The 23,116-nt window shown below is 42.6% G+C and overlaps 1 protein-coding gene across 1 annotated transcript; it reads left to right on the top strand.

Moving 5' to 3' along the window:
* The first annotated feature begins 687 nt into the window (after nucleotides 1-687).
* Nucleotides 688-2,890, top strand: LOC133782513 (ATP-dependent Clp protease proteolytic subunit-related protein 4, chloroplastic-like). The gene is made up of 2 exons (XM_062221836.1): nucleotides 688-1,706; nucleotides 2,237-2,890. The coding sequence occupies exons 1-2, from the start codon at nucleotides 1,293-1,295 to the stop codon at nucleotides 2,399-2,401; spliced, it is 579 nt and encodes a 192-aa protein (XP_062077820.1). The 5' UTR covers nucleotides 688-1,292; the 3' UTR covers nucleotides 2,402-2,890.
* Nucleotides 2,891-23,116: the final 20,226 nt, after the last annotated feature.

Genomic DNA, 23,116 nt, shown 5'->3' on the forward strand with positions numbered 1-23,116 from the left:
GTTCTCTAGAAGAAGACGAAGCTAGAGAGATTTTGACAGAGTTCTCTCTATGTCCTCCGTTCCCCCCCTCTATTGCAAAATGAGGAGGTCTTTATAGCCAGAGTTTTTGATTAGGGTTTTACTCTGCCCCCATGAGTCTTAATTACACCAGCCATAAATAGGGGATACAATTACCGTAGTCGCCTGGCTACCAGGCCCTATGTGGGTATATTTACGTGAAAGTATGGGGAATGCACAAAGGCAGCTGTCTTTTCCAGGCTGTCAGCGGAACAGTAGGCGAAATAGTACTTTTAGGCGTGCTGGGATGTGTGCGGCCTCGACCTGTCGGGCGTGTCAGGCGGGATCCTGTGTCAGGTGGATATCATTCCAACTATGCCTCCTCCATGACTCAGCCGCTTGGTCTTCTTCCGTGCGAGACACGAAACTGTATCCGCGAAGGTAACCTGAAGAGCTTCTCCTGGAAGGACCTTCCCCGACGGACATCCCTTCGGGAGTCCGGGAGAATCGACGAGCTTCCGCGTCGCGGTTGCTTGAAAGAGTCTGCTGGACACTGAACGGGAGAGGCGAAGCCTTTCTGTCCATCCGCGAGCTCTGGTCACCTTTCGTGAAAGACTTTGATAATTTATCTTCCCCGAGGCTATCCATTTAAACGCTATCCGGAAATCTGGATAACAGTGGCTATTTAAAAAAAATGAAATTTAAGAATAAGAGGCCTATTGTTTGACAATGATTGAGGTATGCTAATGTAAGTAAGGAACCATTGATGGGCATTTTTATGTATTGTTTCATTTGTATTGTATGGTTTGACTAGTGTCAAGCGTGGACCTAGATACCAAATTTTTTGGTCAATGATCATATTCTACTACGATTGCATTGCCATTATAAAAAGAAGTTCATGAAATTTCCAGCCTTACTACCACAATATTAGTAGAATCTTAATGTGGTAAAAATTTTAGTCAAGACTCAAGAATACCCAAAACTTTTATTTGAGATGCATTAGGCTCAGTGGCCAGCTGCTTTCATTTCTTTTTTAGGAAGATGAAGGTTTGAGCATCAATACCATCACTATATTTAACATCTTTATTGTATATGGAGGTGTTATCATCTACTATTATTAACTTATTTAGATTTTTTGGTTTGTATCAGAGCAGATTTGAGTTCTTTCATTGTGCTTTAAATTTTTTTAATTTTATATATTTCATGATGCATTTTTCAATATTTCTCCCTCTCTTTTTGTACTGTGTTCTACTTAACTTCACTTTCACATGCCAACTATGGTTTAAACTTTAAAGATGATCTTTACGCGTCGTTGTGTTTGTAGTTTAGACTATGCCACAGCTAAATGCAATTTTAATATTTGCTTTGTGTTGACTTCATTAACATTGTCTGATTCTTCTTATCTGAATTTGTTGAGAGTTGGAGCAGTTTTGCTCCGGTTTCCATTCTGCTCCCAATCTTCCTTAGCATCAGATTTGCCAAAACTTTATCTATATATTATGCAGGTTATTCCATTTTCTAGGGGAAGTGCATGGGAGCAGCCCCCTCCAGATTTGGCATCATACTTGTACAAAAATCGAATTGTGTACTTGGGCATGTCTCTTGTCCCTTCTGTTACAAAGTTGATACTAGTAGAGTTTCTATACCTTCAGTATGAAGATGCTAACAAGCCTATTTCTCTTTACATAAACTCCACTGGAAAAACCAAGGTTAGCAGTGTTTATTCTCTCCAATTAGTTTTTGGAACTTTTTTTTACATAAAACTTTGTATGTCTCATAGAATTTCACTGTATCATCTAAGAGGCTTCAATTGTTCAGAAATTGTTGTACCATTGAAAAAATTTATTGAATGCTTTTATGACTTTATCCTTAAGATTCTATTGAGAATAAAATTTTCTGTTTTATGTTGGTTTCATGGAATTCTATATTAGATTGCTCTACCTTTGGAATTTTGAGGAAGGGTTAACTTTTGTCCAACCCGAACTTTATTCTATATTTTAGCCCTAGCTGGGCTGGAAGAAACTTACTGCTAGATGATATGGTTGAAAATTACCAGCTTGTAGGCATGTCATTGGGATTTAGAAATGTGCTTGCTTTGTGATGCCTAGTTCTAGTTGACCTATAATTATTTTTCCTCTTTGTTTTGTATCAGCTAGTCAATTCGCGAAATGTTTAAAAAAAAATTCTTGGATTGTTGGCTAACATTTTTTATTATCATTTCTTTTTATTTTATTTTTAGGGTGGTGAAAAGTTGGGTTATGAGACCGAAGTTTTTGCTATATATGATGTTATGGGGTGTTTAATCATTATGGTCTTGTTTGTGGATCATGTTTCTAGCGAACTTATATTGATTCTTCTTTACTTCAGGTATGTGAAACCCCCAATATTTACTCTGTGTTGGTAATGCTTGGGGAGAAGCAGCCTTACTTTTGGCTGCTGGTGCAAAGGGAAACCGTTCTACATTGCCCTCCTCTACAATTATGATGAAACAGGCTTTTTCTTGATCAGTGGTTTGACACAATCAATGCACATTCTTGTCCAGGGAAACCATGATAAAATTTATTTTATTTTTATTTTTTTGAAAAAGAAAAAACCATGATAAAGTTATGTATCAATGCACATTACAATAAAACTTGAAAATGCAATCTTTTTACTTATGCAGCCCATTACAAGGTTTCAAGGTCAAGCAATAGATGTGAGCTTGCAAGAAAGGAAGTAAATAATGTAAAGACAGTGTTGGATATGGAGTATGCAATAAAAAAAGGTCTTTAATTCAAAGTTTTGATAGTGTTACTTAAAAATGGATCTGGATTGTTTAAATAACTTTGATTATCTTCTTAAATGTTTTCACTCTTACACTTGAAGAAATTAAATCATTCCTTTCTTCATATAATTGTGTTCTAAAAAAGTTTGTATGGATAACAGAAGACAATATATGATAATAATTTATCAGGTCTATGCATGTGTGTTCTGGCTTCATATTTTTATAAAGTACTAGTTTAAAATTTTCTGTAGAACTTAATTCATCAAACCAAGTAATGAGAATAAAACTCAATAACGTGTCAAAGTGACAAGTGGAAGAAAAAAAAAATGACAACACATAAGCTTTTGAAAAGATGTTTTTGCTAATTATGCTTTGATTTGAATTGCAGTCACATGAGGTTGTTGACCCTCGATTTGGCCAACGACACGGAGTCAAAAATACGATAGGAAATGAGATGATAATTAAGAGTTTAACATAATGGAAAAGGATAAACACAAACGATTTATAGTGGTTCGGCCCCAATGAATGGTAATGACCTACGTCCACTTAGTGTTATTATTAATATTGAATCCCAATGTGGTGATCAAATAACTAGGGTTCTTGAGTTTCAAAAACCTTTGGAGAATTACAACAAGACGATGGATAATCGCACTATATGCTCTCTCTCTCTCTCAATATTCAGGAAAAAGATTCAAAGGTCCAAAGTCCCCTCCTTGAGCTATTTCATGCATATTTATAGGCTCAAGCGGGTTATATGGGCCAATGGGCCTTAACTATTCTTAATATCCATGTATCAAGGCAATAAAGAGGAAATAATCAACGTAGTTATTACAAGATTACAATCTTAGAAGGAAATAAGCTGAATTATACGACCAGCCTGGTCGTATATAATAGTCAGACTTGATGAAGCAATGTGTAGCTGGTCGATAATCGAACATCACCGCCTTATTTTGACTCTGCCACGTGTCAACCACGTGTGACAAATCCTTGTCACATCATCATCAGCCGATTTTGGGTAAACATTTGCCCCCCAAGTTTACTTTACTGCGACCAGCATAAAGTAAACTTCGGAAACTGACCCTTTGCTTACCCCACCAAATCTGTCAGAGCCGTCCATGCCTTCTCGAAAAAAGGTAACCAATCATGTCTAATCATGTCTTTTTGGTTTCCCAAAAAAATTTCTGACGGCTATTGCACTTCCCCATACTTTGAAAAAAGTAATTCCATGATTACCTCTTTTACAGCGCCACGATCACTATAAATAATACCCCCAGATCACATTTTTACTTTTTACCTTTCACTCGCCTTCTGTTCTTCAAGAACCTTAAAGAACTTCAACCTTCAGAGCTCAGAAAACCCTGAAGCGTTCATTGCTGATTTAAGGAATTTTCGCTCAGACGCTCAAAACATTTGTGCTCATACTCTAACTTTCATCCAAGTAAGTTTCCAGAATCTTTCTGTCGTTTGAGATGCCATGAAAAACCATCCTATATCTGTTTATATCTCTAAGCTTCTGAATGTTCTTGGCTGAGACTATTTTAGGGTAAATGGGCATATTGATCGATGCTTGATAGGGTAGTGAAATAATGTTTTATAGGAGTCAGGAGTCAGTTTGGTAGTCGAGATTGTAGATTTAAGGCATAAAAAACTGGGTTTTTCCCGCCCTCTCGGAGTCGAAAAAGCTTTCTCTTATAAACTTTTTACTTCCACTTTTTAATCTGTTTCTCAAACTGCTCGTAAGAAACTTAGTGTTTTTTGCTAGAATGCTGCTAGCTGTATAAAAGCTTAACTTCGATACGCGAGCAATGTTATTCCAACTCTCAACACAAGTTTTTAGGCTTTAAGTTCTCATCTCCCCCTTTTTCTGTTCACAGCTTTTCATGCAAGATCCGTGGGGAGGTGAGAGACCTATTGACGATGAATTGCTAGCCCAATTGCTTGAGGATGAGGAGCAACCGTCGCTGTTGATACCTGAAATTCCCTTTTCTCACGTCACCTCAAACACTCAGTCGACCCTCCTCCAAAATATGGGTGGAGTAAAATCTAAAGCCCAGAAAAAGAAACCTTCCAATCCTTCAAATCCTGCTCCTCAGGCTGAAATTCCCTCGACCAGTGGTCGAGAAAGAAATATCCCCGACCCTAGCATCCAAATTCAAGCCCAACTTCGAAACGCCATTCAACCAGATGTTGAATGGTACGTTGCCCCTCCTAGCTGAGCAACGGTTAGGATGATTGAGAATTACATTAAAAAATATGAACTTCCTGGGGTGACCCTAGTCCAACCCACCAGAGACCAACGGGCGAATTTTCCTAGGGGCGCCTTCAGCTCCTGGTCGAGGTATCACATCGAGGCAGGAGCGATCCTGCCTCTCCACCCTTTCTTCCAAGGAGTGGCCAACTATTTCGGGGTCGCTCGTTTTCAAATAACCCCTAACGGATATAGAATGCTTTCTGCACTCTATATCCTTTATAGCCATAAGAAATGGATTGTCCCTACACCACACGAGGTCAACTATCTGTTCGACCTAAAATCCAACCCCAACCAAGAAAACACGGGGTTCTTCCACTTCTGTCACCAGGAAACGTCCCGTACTTTCTTGAGTGATACAACCTTTATTTCCAATGTGGGGAACTACCACCTAGAGTACTTTCTGACTACAAACATGGTTGCCAACAACCTGGCCTTCACTCAAGGAGGTAATATTTTTACTCCCCTGGGCGTTTATTTTTCTTTAATTCTTCCTGCATTTCCCTTAGATTTTTAGCGCCTTTCAGGCCCATGGTTGCGACTGGCTCCCACACCAGACATGGAAGTCCGATCAACCTTCTTGGCCAGCATGACTGACATGGAGAAGAGCGTCAAGCATCTAGTCACAGAGGCTAACCTTAGGCTGGTTGGGCTTTTGGCACCTCACCAGGATGTGAGGGAGTCAACAACAGGAAGTGCCACTGGCGAGGAGATTCTCGAGCAGCACCCAGACATGTCACAACCTTAAAGGAGGACGACAATTGGAGGGACAATCAGGGAACCCTCCAGCACCCCGCGATCGTCCGCTCCCCCTGCCACACTGGGAAAGGGAAAAAAGAAAGTCGCCGAACCTTCCGCTCCCATCGACGAGTCTTCAGATGAGAACGGTACTGTTTTCTCATTCTTAGATAGTTTGCCAATTCCCTGTCACTTATTTGACGAGGATGGCAACTTTAAGTATACTCCAAACTTAAATTCAAATTTCTTCTAGGCAGTAAATAGTTCAGTAAGTAAAGTAGCGACCAGTAATTATAGCTCAGGTATTATACTTTTAATTTTTCTTCCCTTGTTTCCTAAACTTAGCAAGTTCATTTTATTATATTGCCTGACTGTTCGCTTGTTTCTTCTTTGCAGACATGCCTACCGAACGAGCCTTTGACTTGTACGCCAAATCGGCGAGCAAGAAAAAGTCCCACAAGAGCCAGTCTGGGGAGGGCTACAGCAATCCCCCCGCGAAGAAATCTCAAACAGACAACCCTCCTGCGTCTACTCCAACAAAGGAGACAACTCCTCCACCAGTTCCTACTAAAGAGGCAACTCCTCCACCTCCAGTAAACCCAGATCCCCCGTCTCCAGTCGGACAGACTCCTCCTCCAGCTCTAGCCGACCTTACGCCTCCAACGTCCACCGTCCAGCAATCAGCTGGTCGCCGAGAAGAAGTCTCGGGAGACGACCTTACGGGTGTGGTGCTCAATTCAGCCAAAGATAGGCTGTCCAGAATAACAAAGCACTGTTGCAGCTGAGAGGAGATTCAGGAGACTGGCTCTATGGCGGTTGACCAAGTCTTCAACCGCGCATTGAATGAAGTGCTTGCTGTAAGTTGCTTTCTTTATTGTACTTTCTGAATTTTCTTTTCAATTCGCTCCTACTAATAGCTTTATCTCTTTCTGATCGTACGGGGTTCTTACCATGACTTCTGGCTGGCGATGCTCGAGGATGCTGACTGCCCAATTCGAAAAGAGACTTAGCGATCATCTTAGTGTTGTTGAGGCTCGATACACCGAGCAACTCAAGGCGTCCAAGGCTACTCATGCCAAGCAGCTAAAGGTAGTCAAGGTGAAGCATTCTGAGGCGCTTAATGAGGCCGAGGTGAAGCACACCGAGGCCCTTAAGGAAGCTGAGGCGAAGCACCTCGAGGCACTGTAGGTGACCGAGGCCAAAATCGCTTCTCTTGAAGAAGAGCTGAAAAAGAAGGAGGCGAGTATTGCCAAGATCACTGCATCTAAGGAGCAGTACAAGGAGACCTCGCTCATAAATTACCAGGAAGCCCACAAGCTTCAGGCTGAGCTGGAGATAAGCCGCAAAGAAGTCACTGCATTGGAGGAAGAGAATGTCCGCAATCTTGAAGACTACGAAGGGGCGGCGTTCGAGTGTTTTTACCTGTTCTGGAAAAACAACCCCAATACCAATTTCTCCTGTCTTCCAGACCATATTAGGGAGGTGGAGCTAGCTAGGTGTGTTCTCGTCTGGAAGAAGAAACAATTCCACGGTCTCCAGAGATTTCTTTAGTGACCGGTATCGAGGGCGCCCGAGAAGATGTTGGAGATGCAGTCGATCAGCAGCAACAGAAATCGCCACAGGACCCCCCGGCTACTTCATAATTTTATCTTCTTATTTTTTAATTACATGACCTACGGGTCATGATGTAAAAAAAAATTATGTTTTAACTTTTATTGCTGCATGGGCAGCTTTTCTCTTTTTATTGAACAATTACATCCGAGCAGTCACTGCTTGCTTCTACGAGTTTTGGAAGCACAACCGGAAGGCCAACTTCAGCTACTTGTCTGAGCGCTTGAAACGGACTCTAATGTCTCAGTGCGCCACTCGTCTGGTGGAAGAAGAAAGGGCTAGAATTCCTGCTTCCCCAGATATTTCTCTGGCAACAGGGATAGATGGCGCAGATAATGAAGCTGGCGCTGCTATCGACCAGGACACTCCTGTCGACCAGAACGCTCCTAAAGACCCTCCAGCCTCGTAGCCTTTTTCCTTTCTATCTTTTGACTACACGACCTACGGGTCGTGATGTAAAGACAATTACTTGTTTAATTATTAATTTTTTATTGCTGCATGGGCAGCCTTTACTTTTAATCGAACAATTACATCCGAGCAGTAATTGCTCGCGGTGTAAAAGGTTTCCTTTAGATATTATAATATTTGCATTTTATTATAACATCTGCTCACATGACCGAACTTAGCATAGTACTTTGGTTTGATTTAACAAAATACAAAATATTTGAAAAATACTCTAAGTACCATAGCATGCTTTCACTTATTTTGCTCATGTGTTTACATACCTTTCGATATGATTTTCTTACTAGATGCCTTATATGCCCCCCAAGTGATTAAGGAGCTTTAGGTACTTAGTCACTTGCCTTGACCAAAACCTGTTTGAACATTACTGCTCGGAGAAAAGGAATTAAAACGATAATACAGCAAAACAACACATGCAATGAGCAAATACTTGTAATAAATACAATAATTGGCAAGAATGACTGGCTGCACACAGACCCTTATATTTCTCGTAATAAATGGACAAAATGTGTCTGTACGAGTGATCAATAAGATCTTACACTTATAAGCGATTAGTCACATAAAATGACCAACCCTTTTTCATAACTTGTAAAAAATAAAATTAACACAAGCCAATTCTTTAAAAAGAATTGTTCATTGATAGTACTTGCACAGGTGTTCTCCATTCCAATAGCAAGGAATGAGATCTCCATTTAAGCGAGCAAGTTTGTAGGTGCCTAGATGGAGGACTTCTTCAATATGGTATGGTCCTTCCCAGTTAGGTCTGAGTACTCCAGCAGCCTGGTCGCATGTGTTTAGGAAAACTCTTCGAAGTACTAGATCTTCGACATTGAATTTCCTTTCACGCACTTTAGAATTGAAATACCGGGCAACTTTTTGCTGGTGAGCAGCTACTCGGAGTTAGGCTTGCTCACGCTTCTCATTGATTAAGTCCAGGGATTCCATCAATAGTTGACTATTAAAGCCTCGATCGTACGTTATTCTGCGATGCGAAGGCAGATCTAACTCAACAGGCAACATAGCTTCATACCCATAAGCCAAGGAAAATAAGGTATGACATGTTGCTATTCGGTGGGAAGTTTTGTACGACCAAAGGACTTCAGGCAATTGCTCTTGCCATGCCCCCTTAGCTTCTTCTAGTCTTTTCTTCAGAGTATCTTTTAGCATTTTATTGACTGCTTTGACTTGTCCATTTTCTTGGGGATGAGCAACTGAAGAAAAGCTCTTGATAATCCCATGTCGTTCGCAAAAATCCGTGAACAGATCACTATCAAACTGCATGCCGTTGTCTGAGACGATTTTCCTTGGCAATCTATAGCAAGATACGATGTTTTTTACCACAAAATCCAGCACTTTCTTGGTCGTTATGGTTGCGAGTGGCTCAGCTTCGGCCCATTTAGTGAAGTAATCGACAGCAACCACAGCATACTTGATGTCGCCCTTTCCTTTGGGTAGAGATCTGATTAAATCTATACCACAGACTGCAAACGGCCACGTACTTTTCATCTATTTCAGCTCATTAGGGGATGGTCGTGGGATTTTGGAGAACCTCTGGCACTTGTCACACCTTTGCACAAATTCCATCGAGTCTTCATTCATTGTTGGCCAGAAATACCCTTGTCTCAGGATCTTTTTTGATAAGCTTTGCCCCCTAGCGTGGTCCCCACAAAAGCCTTCGTGTACCTCTTTCATCAATTCCTTGGTCTTCTCTTTCAAAATACATCTGAGGAGTGGCATTGAGTATCCCCTACAGTATAAGATTCCATCGACCAGGATATACCTAGTGGCCTACCGCTAAAGGGTCTTGGCTTTGTTTTCGTCCGTTGGTAACACGCCATGTGTCAGATACTCTATGTACGATGCCATCCATGTATCCACCATTTGGATCATCAAAGTAGTCTCCTCTGCCTGGATGCTTGGCACAGATAGCCGCTCAACTGGAACTATGTTCAGAGTATCAGCATCCTTCGCACTTGCTAACTTGGCCAAGGCATCAACATTTGAATTTTGGTCGCGAGGTACTTGCTGAAGGATGTACTTGTCAAACTACGCTAATAGATCCTTTGTTTTAGTTAAGTAAGCGACCATCTTTAAACCTCAGGCCTGGTATTCTCCCATGACTTGATTTACCACCAGCTGAGAGTCATTGTAGATGTCAAGTGCCTTTATGTTCATGTCTCTGGCCAATCGTAACCCAGCGAGCAATGCTTTATATTCGACTACATTGTTAGAAGCAGTGAAGTCAAACCTGATTGTGCAGTGAAATTGATGCCCTTCAGGCGTTATCAAAATCACTCCTGCTCCTACGTGGCACTCGTTAGAAGAACCATCTATAAATAACTTCCACGAGGGAGCTCGATTTTGGGGCTCAGGCTCTTCAGGATCTTCAGGTGTTTCTGACTGCTCGTTATCTGGGAGCCTAGTGAACTCGGCGATGAAGTCAGCTAGGGTTTGCCCTTTTATTGCTGCTAATGGCAAGTAAGAGATATCGAACTGCCCAAGTTTGACCGCCCATTTCAATAATCTTCCCGCGGCTTCTGGCTTTTGAAGAACTTGTCGTAGAGGCTGATCGGTCAGAACCTTGATTGGGTGAGCTTGAAAGTAAGGCCGCAACTTCCTAAAGGCTAAAATTAAGCAATAGGCTAACTTTTCAATAGACGGATACCGCAGCTCTACTCCAATTAGCCTTTTTCTTACAAAATAAACAGCCTTCTTCTTCTCTTACTAAGACAGCACTAGCAGCGTATTCTGTGATCGCCAAGTAGACAGACAAAGTTTCCTTATCGACCGGCTTCGATAGAATGGGTGGTTACGTCATGTGAGTCTTCAATACTTGAAAAGCCTACTCGCATTCCTTCATCCATTCAAATTTCTTGTTTCCTCTAAGTAGATTAAAAAAATGGACGCATTTGTCCGTTTATTTGGAAATAAATCTACTCAGAGCAGCAATTCTTTCGGTCAAACTTTGAACATCCTTGATCTTTGCTGGCGATTTCATATCGATTAGGGCTTTGATCTTCTCAGGATTGGCCTCAATTCCTCTCGAGTTAACTATAAATCCCAAGAACTTCCCTGATCCTACCCTGAAAGAGCACTTAAGGGGATTCCGTTTCATCTGATATTTGTTCAAGACATTGAAGAACTCTTGCAAATCCTCTATATGCCATTCTGCCTTCTTCAACTTAATCAGCATGTCGTCGACATAGACCTCCATGTTTGTACTGATCAGCCCCCTAAAGATGTAGTTGACCATCCGCTGGTAAGTCGCACCAGCATTTTTCAAACCGAAGGGCATTACTTTGTAACAGTAAAGCCATGTGTCAGTCCGAAAGCTTGTGTGATCCTCATCAGGAGGATGCATACTAATCTGATTATACCTGGAGTATGCATCCATGAAAGAGAGAATCTCGTGCCCTGCAGTGGCATCGACTAGTTGGTCGATCCTTGGGAGTGGGAAACAATCCTTAGGGCAGGCTTTATTGAGGTCTGTGAAATCCACAAATGTTTGCCATTTGCCATTTGGCTTGGGAACTAGCACGGGATTAGAGACCCATGATGGATAAAATGCTACCCTGATGAATCCATTTTCCTTGAGCTTCTCGACTTCTTCTTTCAAGGCCTTTGATCTATCTTTGTCGAGCAACCTCCTTTTTTGTTGTACCGGTGGAAAACTTTTATCTATATTAAGGACATGGCTAATGACTGCAGGGTCTATTCCAACCATGCCTTTATGCGACCAGGCAAAGACCTCCTGGTTTTTCTTCAAAAATTCCACCAGTGCTTGTTTTGTTGTTGTCTCTAAGTTTTTACCGACTTTCACAACCCTGGTCGGATTTTCTTCATCGAGTTGGACCTCTTCAAGGTCCTCGATGGGTTCTATCTCTTCCTCAAAATCCCCAAAACGAGGATCTAAGTATCTATCCTCACTTTTGGCAATGCCCTATTTGGTGACATTATCACCTAATTAGGTTTGTACATCAACTGCCATTTGCAACTCTTTTCCGGGAACCTCCCTCGATACACCTTTCTTTGCCTTAGATATCGAGGCGTTGTAGCACTCCCTTGCTTCCCACTAATTTCCCAACACGCATCCTATCCCTGCGTCTGTTGGGAATTTCATGGCAAGGTGCCATATTGAAGTGACGACTCGCAGGTCGACCAGAATTGGTCTCCCAATTATAGCATTATATGCCGAAGGACAATCAACTACTATGAAAGTGGTGAGTAATGTCCTGTTAGCAGGTGCAGTACCTGCTATAACTAGAAGCCTAATCAACCTGGTTGGGGCGAGCCCTTCACCGAAAAAACCATAGATGGTTTGGTTGCTTGGCTCTAAGTCCTTGACCAACAGTTTCATTCTCTCCAGTGAAGACTTGTATAGGATGTTGACCGAGCTTCCTATGTCAACCAACACCCTTTTCACCATCATGTTGGCAATTTGCGCGTCCACGACTAGCGGATCAAAGTGTGGGAATCGTACATGCTGGGCATCGTCTTCAGAGAAGGTTATTAATTCCTCCTCTGTTCAAGCCTTCTTTGGTGCCCGATCCTCCACACTCATCATCTCGATGTCCTGGTCGTGGCGTAGGGTTCGAGTGTATCGTTCCCTTGCCTTCCCAATGTCCCCTGCAAGGTGTGGGTGTAATGACCCAACTACTCTAGAATTTGGACCAATAATGAAAACTACACATAGACCCTAATCCTTAATAGAACTTACAAGTGGAAAGATCATAACTTTATTAAAACTTGTAAAAACAAATGTTAAACTTACATAAAATTTAAAGTAGGATATGGGATCCCATTGTTTTAAAAGGAAAACATAACATAATTGTAATTAAAAGAGATTACATAAATAAGTGCGGAAAAATACACATAAAACCATAAGTAAAGACTTCATCCTCGAATCGAAACTCTCGGCTCTTTGAATCCATTCTGCCTCAATACACATTCCCCAAGCTTCCAAAAACCTTTCCCGCCACTAAAGCTATTTTCCTGCACATATAAACAAAAAGGAGTGAGCCTAATGCCCAGCAAGGAAAATCTAACATATAACCATATACATAAAATTCATAATGTAATATAAAACATATCATAACACTTATGTCACATACATACTATAATGGCCATTATTACTTGGGGTCCCATAAACTAAACAAGTCATATGCCCATTAGATTAGTGGGGCTTGCTAGCTAAGCAAGTCATATGCCCATAATCTATTTGGGGCTTGTTAGTTGTACGGGTCATATGCCCAAGTCTACAATTATACATATCATAGCATATTTCATAACACATAATCATAAGATAACATATAAATCATATAACACATAAATCCTATCTTATTTTCCTTACCAAAATTACCGGGTTATGAGGACAGAGTTGGGACTTTGGAACACTCCTAAAAACCATAAATGGAAGGGTGAGTATACTAAAGAGAATGAGATGAAAAGAATGGAAGAATTATACCATTGAGAATATACTAACCAAAAACTTATGTGCAAGTTCTTAGATTTCCTAACCAAGAATAAAGAATAAGGTTAGAATGCTGAGTAGAAGACTATGAGAACTTAAAGAAAATAATACCAATTGAACTATGTTTCTATAGTAAATCTAAACCTTGAACCGAAATGCTATAAACCTTACTTCCCAAGTGTTTGGTAAGCTTATAGTGATCAAACTTTGTAATTCCCAACCCAAGTGTTTACACTCTCACAATAACCTAGCAACTAGCAGCCTCTGAACTTAGTTTGATGAATGAATAAATGGCTGGGTACTAGGTCCTATTTATAGAGTTTAGGAATGAAAATATCTTCATTTAACTTGAATAAAAATAATGGCTTTTTAAGTGAAAAACATTTGAATTATCGTTCAGCAGAGGCTGAAGACTCGTTCAGAAAGATGCTGGACTTATCAAGAGGTTGAAGATTTGAATGGAGAACATTTTCAAAATGTTTCAAAATGCCCTGAAGGAGGCGATATATCGCCCCCTGTAGGCGATATATCGCCTGGGCCAGTATGCCCGAGGCAATCGTGCGACATTTCGTATTTTTCGTATCCCCGTACTGTGATATATCGCCCCCTATAGCTGCGATATATCGGCATACGCTGAATAATTAAACACGAAATTACACAATTTTAGCTTTATTTGAATGGAGTAAACAGCCTTGACTAAGCCCTCTAACGTTTTCAAAGCTGCTGACTGACCCTAGGATATTCAAATTTTAACCTTAATAAATTTATTCCTCGAAATACTTAATCATTATTAAACATACACATGACATGTGCTATTATCTTATTGGGTCTTATCTAAACCTTATAATATAATAAATATTACCCTCAATATCAGTCATATTAATCAAACCTTAGGTTAAAATTAATATTTTTAAACTATAGGTTAAACTTAGAAAATCTACAAGTGTTACTATGAGTGTCCAAATAAATCCCAGTCTGAACCAAAAATCCACAGTCATAAAGATAATACTATTATTACTGTTATACTACTATCTAACTTAGCTAAGTAAAGTTCTTTGGACTCTACAGTGGGCCACCACAGATGGTGAGTAAAGTGCCTGCCACGGGAGCTAGCTGTAAAGGTGGCGAGCGCTGACGTGCAAGCGCCTGCTCGTTGCCACCTTGATCCTCTCGCTGAGACCCTCCTGCAGCTCGTACATACCTCCTTAGATGTCCCTGCCTAATCAGGAACTCAATTTCATCTTTCAACTGGTTGCATTCGTTAGTGTCGTGCCCGTAGTCATTGTGAAAATGACAGAATTTCGTCGTATCTCTCTTAGAGATATCCTTCCTTATAGGTGCGGGTCGCTTATAAGGCACGTTAGAGCTGGTCGCCTGGTAGACTTTTGCTCGACTTTCGACAAGTGTCGTGGTGAATCTCGACTCGTATCGATTGTCTTTGGGGCACTTGCTCATTGCTCGCCCGTTTTCCACCATTCCTACCATTGCCATTCCTGTTGCCTTTGCCGTTGCCATTGGGTTTCTCTGACCTGTTGGCGGCCTTGGCGGGTTCTTCCTTTGGCCCCTTTCCCTTTGTGGGAAATCTCCCCTCATTGGCAATTGCATCCTCGAGCTTGATGTATCGATCAGCTCGATCCAAAAACTCTTGGGTGCTTCTTACCCCATTCTTTCTTAGGCTACTCCAGAGGGGGGAGTGGTGCCTAACCCCAGCAATTAGGGCCATCATCTTTCCTTCGTCACCCACTGTCTTGGCCCCAGCCGCTGCTCGCATAAAGCGCTGGACATACTCCTTCAAGGGCTCTCCCTCCTTCTGGCGTATCTCGACTAGCTGGTTGGTCTCTGTGGGGTGTACGCGACCCGCATAGAATTGTCCATAAAATTCCTTCACGAACAACTCCCAAGAAACTATACTAGCAGGAGGGAACTTAAAGAACCACTCCTAGGCGGTGTCAGATAGTGTCACGGGGAAGATCCTGCAGTGGGCATCTTCTGACACTTTTTGTATATCCATTTGTATCTCAAATTTGTTAACGTGAGATACTGGGTCTCCGTACCCATCAAAGTTCGGCAGTGTTGGCATCTTGAATTTACTGGGGGTTTAATCCACAGCAATCCTTTGTACAAACGGAGTGCCCCTCCTCTGATTGTATTCTATATAGGACGTTTGCCCCCCGAACAGTTGTTCGGGGTGCCCCTCCTCCGATTGTATTCTATATAGGACGTTCGCCCCCCGACCAGTGAGATACTGGGTCTCCGTACCCATCAAAGTTCGGCAGTGTTGGCATCTTGAATTTACTGGGGGTTTTGGCCACAGCAATCCTTTGTACAAATGGAGTGCCCCTCCTTCGATTGTATTCTATATAGGACGTTCGCCCCCCGACCAGTTGTTGTACTGCCTAGTTCAGAGTATCAATCTGAGCCTGAACCGCTTCTGGGACTGCAGGGGCGATTAGTGCCGGGGGAGCGTACTCATCATGCCTCTCACGATGGTCGTTGAGTACGTCCCTTAAATCATCATCCCTGCATCTCTGCTCGCTAACTCCTAGCAGATCAAAGACAGTCTGCTGCCTGGGTTGCCCCCCAGCTTTATGGCTAGCTGGCCTATTTTCTCTAGGTGGGGGGCTTCTACCTCCACCTCTTTCCTCGTTCCTCTGACAAGCATTCCCTCCACCAGAGTCGGCTTCATTATAATCGTAGCCGTCTCTAAACTGGGGCCGACTACGGTGTGACTGACTGTTCACGCTATTTCCTCCTCGGGCTAGAATTTCCTGAGCGTCAGGGGGAGGCCTGCACTGGTCGTTGGGTCCCCATGCATTATTATGTCGTGGAGGGCCCCTAACCACAGAGCCTGACTCATTGTTCCTTCTGTTGGCAGAAGGACGCTGTCCCCTGCTCGGTGGATTTGGCTCTTCATCCCCCGGGCGTCTAAGGCTGTGGGGCGATTACCTGGCCCTATTCTGCCTCTGGCGCTGGGGATTGCCTTGACCAGCTTAAGATGGAGGCTGCTGCTCAGGATCCCGAATTGGGACATCATCCTGAGCCACAGGTGGCTGCTCCAGCCTTTGGGGGCTTACTAACTGGAGCGGAGGACTTGGATTGGGAGCCCACTGAGGTGGCGCGCTCGGTGGTTGATCCGGCTAGAGGCTGGCGCAGCTTATCCCTGAGCTAGTTGAATGGCTGCTTCGAGAGCAGCCATGGCATCCCTCTGCCGACGGTCCATGTCCGCCTGCCGCTCACTCAGTTCCTAGCGCTGAAGTTCAATTTCTCTCTGCTGCAACGCCATTGTTTCCACTACGTTCTCCTGATTGGCCCTCAAATTGTCCAACTCATCCTGCAATACCCCCAGTGTTGCCCTCAGCGTTTCTGTATCCAACTCCTCCTCTTCAAACTCTAAATGTGGTTCATTCTCCACCACATTTGGAGGAGGAGGTTGAGATGATGCAGTGCCAGCGGCCGGTCCAGCTTTCTTAGATGTCTTTCCCATTAGATTTTCTTACAGCTTCTTGATCAAGCTCTCAATGAAAGCACCAGAATGTTGACCCTCGATTTGGCCAAAGACACGGAGTCAAAAATACGACAGGAAATGAGATGATAATTAAGAGTTTAATCTAATGGTAAAGGATAAACACAAACGATTTATAGTGGTTCGGCCCCAATGAATGGTAATGACCTATGTCCTCTTAGTGCTATTATTAATATTGAATCCCAATTCCGTGATCAAAGAACTAGGGTTCTTGTGTTTCACAAACGTTGGGAGAATTACAACAAGACGATGGATAATCACACTATATGCTCTCTCTCTCTCTCAATATTCAGGAAAAAGATTCAAAGGTCCAAAGTCCCCTCCTTGAGCTATTTCATGCATATTTATAGGCTCAGGGGGGGTTACATGGGCCAATGGGCCTTAACTATCCTTAATATCCATGTATCAAGGCAATAAAGAGGAAATAATCAACGTAGTTATTACAAGATTACAATCTTATAAGGAAATAAGTCGAATCATACAATCATCTTGGTCGTATCTAATAGTCAGACTTGATGAAGCAATGTGTAGTTGGTCGATAATCGAACAGCACCGCCTTATTTTGACTCTGCCACGTGCCAACCACGTGTGAGAAATCCTTGCCACATCATCATCAACCATTTTTCGGTAAACAGAGGTGATATATCATTTCATTTTTTTTCTTTTGTCAAGGTTAATCTCTTTGCAAAGCATATTGAAAAATCAAATGAGCAAATTGAAGCTGACATCAGGCGTCCAAAATATTTTAGTCCCAGTGAGGCAGTTGAATATGGTGTCATAGACAAGGTATTATTATCAATAGTTGAAATTGTCTACAAAAAAAAAAATTAATAGTATGGTTACCTAAATTACCATGTTTCCTAACTTTCTCTAGGTTACCTGAATTTGAAACTGCTGTAGAAATGGCTCCTTTTATATATTGTCCTTCTGAGCTGAAATCATATTTGAAAGTTTGGTTAAATTTTGTCTCGTGACTTATGGTTCTTCTAGTATCCTGTAGGGTGACTCCATTTATTGCTTTTGTTGCTTCCAGGTAAGTTCACAGCAGAAGGTAGCAAGTAGCACCTCAGGAATGCGTGAGACTGTTGAAACAAGTTTGCTTTTACAACATGGGGCAAATGTATATCTCTATTTCTTTTTGTCTTTCTCACAGTTATGACTATCACACTAATCACAGTCTGATTAAACTCTTGACACTAATCATAGTCTAAACTATTGAGAATCCTAACTCTTTTTTTTTTTTTAATTGTTGTAGGAAGTAGTATCAATTCTTACTTTGGAAAGGCTATTGGTAACGAGAGTGAGTACAAGGACAAGAAGAAGAAATATATGTTGTTGGACAATGAATTTAGTGTTTTATTTTATTTGTAATTTTTATTAGAGTAAATGATTCTTTGTAAATACTTTGTACAAGATTTGTTATTTTAATCTATAATTTTTTAGATTTGTATATAAATGTTTCATTTAAATGATAATTTTTAATTTAAAATAAAAATAAATAATTTTTTTGCAAGCAACGACAACACCTAATAACTGTTGGCGTTGCCAGCAACGGCGACACCTAATAACTGTCGGCGTAGCCAGCAACGACGACACCTAATAACTGTCGACGTAGCTAGTAACAGCGACACCTAATAACTGTCGGCATAGCTACCCCTACGCCGGCATAGTCAAATACGAAAGTTAGTCGACTGTTGTCGTTGCTCAATAGCGACAGTTAAAAACTGTCGGGTAATCCCCTTTTTGTAGTACTGGTACTCGGGAAATCTCAGCAGTAGCTTTCTTGGCTTCCTCCTAGGCTCGTTTCATGCTATCCACGGTCTCCTGCTTCTCCCTTTAGACCCACTATAAATCCTCGGAGATTTTCTGGAGAGTCTCCTCGAGCTCCCGGGAGCGTTTTCGCTCGGCCTCGGGGGCAGCGTTGGCTCTAGCAAGTTCTTCCCGAGAACCCTTTGTCTTCTCCTTGAGGGTGGAAATCTTATCCTAGGACCTCCGGAGTTCATATGATTTCTCCATCATAATGTCTCACAGGCATTGACAGGCTATGACGGACTGCAAACAAAAAAACGGGGGAGCGAGGGGGGGGGGGGGGGGGGGGGGGGGGGGGGCGGGGAGCGATAAGATAAATGTGTTAGCTCAATAACATCTGAGTATATCGAACCCAAGCACAGGAGTGAGTTAACTTACCCGGACAGAAGCATACCGGCATGAGGCCACGAGAGATGCCTCGTTACTATCGCCAAGTTGAGAGAAACTTCGGGTGGTCAACTCGCACATGGTGGAGCTAACCCCCTGAAGGAGTTTGGCGGCAAGAGGAGCAACTATGCCCCCCAACTTGGCGGATAACAAGGTCTCCAACTTGGCTCGTCCAATCATAGGGACGATGGGCCTTTCTCAGGGTGGTTTAAGTTGTCGGAGGGCCTCAATTATCTCTTGCTTGGCTCCATTACCAGGACGCTAAGGTCCAAGTCTAGGTCAGGAAGAGCCTTCATCACCTGGAGGTGATCCTCGAAGAGCTGTACTTATGGGGTTCGGCGAAAAGGACCTATTCAAAAGGAAATTGTTAAGTTTTGAATACAGAGGCCCCAGCGAGGCAAATAATGAATGTGTTCGGAAAAATACTCACCTACTCAGGCGAAGTCGAGAATTAAAGTCAGGTTATTGCGGGTCGGGAAGCCATCTATGAAGAAGAATGCATCTTTGTAATCCCGAGCGTGATTCTCATTGTGATGGGGAGCCTTATAGCTGAGTGATGAAGTATGATACTTCACTAGAGAGTAGTATTCATCCCGCTTGGATCCCTTCTTTCGGGGGATGGTCCTTAGACTGTAGAAATACAAGATCTCTACTGGTGAGGGCTCCGGCCATATCTGTTTCAAAAACAGAACATACATCCCCGCGAGCACTCTATAGCCGTTAGGGGAGAGCTGGAAGGGAGCTATCCCCCACGTACTTCAAAAAGTTAACAAAGTACTGCTTAAGGGGTAGGGTAGCTCCTGCCATCAAGTGGGCCTTGCTCCAAGCACCCAGGTCGTAGACGCTACGGTGCGCCCGCTCGGACTCCCGGCAGAGGCGAATGAGGCAGTTGTCCCCGACTGAGTAATACCTCATGATCGCCTCTAGAGCCTCGGGACGTCGGAGCAGTGTATGATAGTCTTCCACTTCGAATGTCTCACCCTTGTATTTTTGTGAAGGGTGTGGAATGGGGGCTTCGTTCACCGCCTCTATGGTAAGCCCCGAATCTTTACACCTTAAAGGCCTCACCACCACCTAGAGGTCAGGGCGGACAGTTTGTTCCCCGTCCAGTGCTCGGACCCTCACCCCTGCGTTTCCTTCGGAGGTATCTCACGCGTGAGCCATCTCTGAGAGTTCCTGGTCGAATAGATAAAATCTGTGTTCATGCAGTTGGTGGATTTCCTCAGGCATATGAGACAAAAAGCCAAGCAGTTAGCATTCTGACCGAAGGAAAAAAATGGCCAAAACGCAAACGACTTTAGGAATACTGCTCAGAAGGAAAATGAGAGTTTTGGGGACACGAGACATCCCCGGTGCCTAGCGACGGGCCGGGAAAGATAAACCTACCAAAATCTGGAAAATTACCAGATTTCGGCTGCAGGTCCAGAAACGCAAAGTTGATATAAACTCGTGAAGGTCATTTGAAGAGAGCCTAATGTTAAAATATTCCTAAGACGACTTGTGAAAACGAAGGATAGACTATGGAATTCTACACTAATGCCATTCCTAAACGTATATCGAAAAATACCACACACCAAAGAAAATGGATTGAAGATGCTTACCCGAGATAAAACAGAGATAGGTGCTGAGGCGAGTCCTAACCTTGAAGTACTGCTTGTCGTCTGACCAAAAATAAAAAGATTTATGCCAGTTGTCCAGAACTCCGGGAAGGGGTTGAAGACTAGAGAGAAGAGAGTGTGTTTGGAGGTTTTGTGATTTTCGAATAGTTGTAGTAAGAGACTGAAGGTTTTTCTGGGTTTTTTATACCCAGTAAAACATACCAGTGAGGTAACGCTCCCATGACCGTCGGATGAGTAGATTTACTAAAATAATCCAACGGTCAGATTTCAAAAGGTGTGGATTGCAATCATTGTTTTTCTTTGGTATAGGACACCTTTGGCTCAGAGTAGACGTTTGGGATATCGAGAAGACCCCTAATTAAATGCACGGACTGATGGGCCCAACAATGGGGCGTGGACACGTGGTTCTTCTTTTAAGAGTGACATTAGTGAAAGTCCAAACGCTTGTTATCCGAGGACCCCTCAAAATCTCCCTCAATTTGAAGTCTCCACTGTCCGAGGACAAGTAGAGACTTGGGGGGCAAATGTTGTCCGTATTTTCTCACAGCCGACACATGGCCGTCCCCGGTGGCTGGCTATGATGTATGCAGACATCCTCGGGGTATGTTACTTCCCAAGGCCTGTAGTCGGAGAAAAGATCCTCCTAGATTAGTGTAACACCCTCCTAATCTAGGATCGTTACACTGTGTACTTAAAATTGTGTCAGACCTGCTAATCAGGTCATTTGGCATAAAACGTGTACCTAAGATTAGCGACAAGGGTTAGGGTTAAAAATTTTGGTCAAAGAACCATTGACTTTTATTCCAAAAGTTTTATATAACATGGGATCCCAAAACATTACAACTAAATTGTTAAAAAGGATGGATACATATCAAAAGTTACATCAGCCGGCCTAAGCGGCAAAACAGGGCTACAACCCTAGTTCCTCTGAGATAAACCCCGATCATGATAGTTGAGCAGCCGCATATGTACACGCTACCACTGAAGCTCTCCAACTCATGGTTGGTCAAGCTTTCCCTTTCCCTTACCTGCACCACAAAGCACCCGTGAGCCGAGGCTCAGCAAGAAAACAGAACATGCGACACCAGAAATCATAACTTTAAAATAACCATTCAATAAAAATCAGTAACATTAATTCATAGCCAATATCACTTAAGTTCAATCACATGATCATTGGATCAACCTGGGGCCGCTGCCCTATTCAGTTGGCTTTTAAGCCACTTCCCGAGCCTATGCCCTAGCTACGTGACCATAGAGTCACCTGGGGGCTCGCCCTTAGCTCTGTCTCACTAGCCATAGAGCTAGCCCAACCCCCGTTGTTCACCATTGACCTTAGAGTCGACCAACATAATAATACGTTGCTGGTTTAGGTCAATACCTTTCAACCAGCGCACAACGCACTATTGTCGTCCTTGACTCATAAGTCAAGCCCTGATTCAGTATTTCATACCTTACTTATAAGGAACAGATGTGGATAGGCACATCCTGACAAATTAAGCACATATTCATGCTAATCATATAATCTCATTGAATAACCATTTCCACAATACTAAACATATTCATATAACGGGGCCACATGCCCTAACCATAGAATTCATGTAACGAATATAAGCACTTAAGAATTTATCAACAAGCATTTAGAACAATAACCTAACATAACCAATCCTAGGGCCCAAGCCCTAATTATATTAATATATAACAAACGGGCCAAGCCCTAATCACATACAACACGTTATGGGTGCATTTTTCTTACCTTAGGTCCAAGCAAGAGTAAATGAGAACGACCTTCGAGCACGATCCTGGTTCCGAGCCCCTAGCGATACCCTAAGTCACAACCATAAAATAAGATTCTATTAATATCGAGCGATCAAAGGCTTCCGGACCAAGTCCTAGCCTCTGGGGCCTCGGGTTCCACCAAACCGGGCAGTGGAAACAATCTCGAGCCCTAAGGAAAAAGTTCCATTCTAAAACAAACTCCCCAAGGAAAAACTGCCCAGGCGTGCCGCGACTTGCCCCCCTGTGGGTCGTATCGCGCCCCTTGTCCAGCCTCATCCTCCTCTCTGTCCAAATGCACAGGCCGTAAATTGGCCTATCAAGTCGCGTCGCGTCGTGCCCCCCAGGCAGAGGCCTCCCAAGGCACCTGGTTCAAGCTAAGTCGCGACTTGTCAAGAACAAGGTCACGACTTAGCCCCTCGAACCCATAAATAATCTCCTTTCAGCAACCAAATTCAATCCTAACCATACCAAATTTCACCTTAAAACATAATTCAACTATCTCAATCACTCTAACATGTTCCCAACAATAAAACCCAACAGAAAACTAGCTTAAAACCTCATCAAAACTCCAATTCAATCTTTGAACTTCAAAGTCTCAAGAACACTAAAACCCAACCAAGAAATACATAATTTAAATGCTAGAAAATGAAATTCAAAACTTACCTCAATAATAGTTTGAACCCAAAGCTGCAACTGAATAATTCCCCAAGAT

The sequence above is a fragment of the Humulus lupulus genome, chromosome 6 (assembly GCF_963169125.1).
Source record: "Humulus lupulus chromosome 6, drHumLupu1.1, whole genome shotgun sequence".
Classification (NCBI taxonomy): domain Eukaryota; kingdom Viridiplantae; phylum Streptophyta; class Magnoliopsida; order Rosales; family Cannabaceae; genus Humulus; species Humulus lupulus.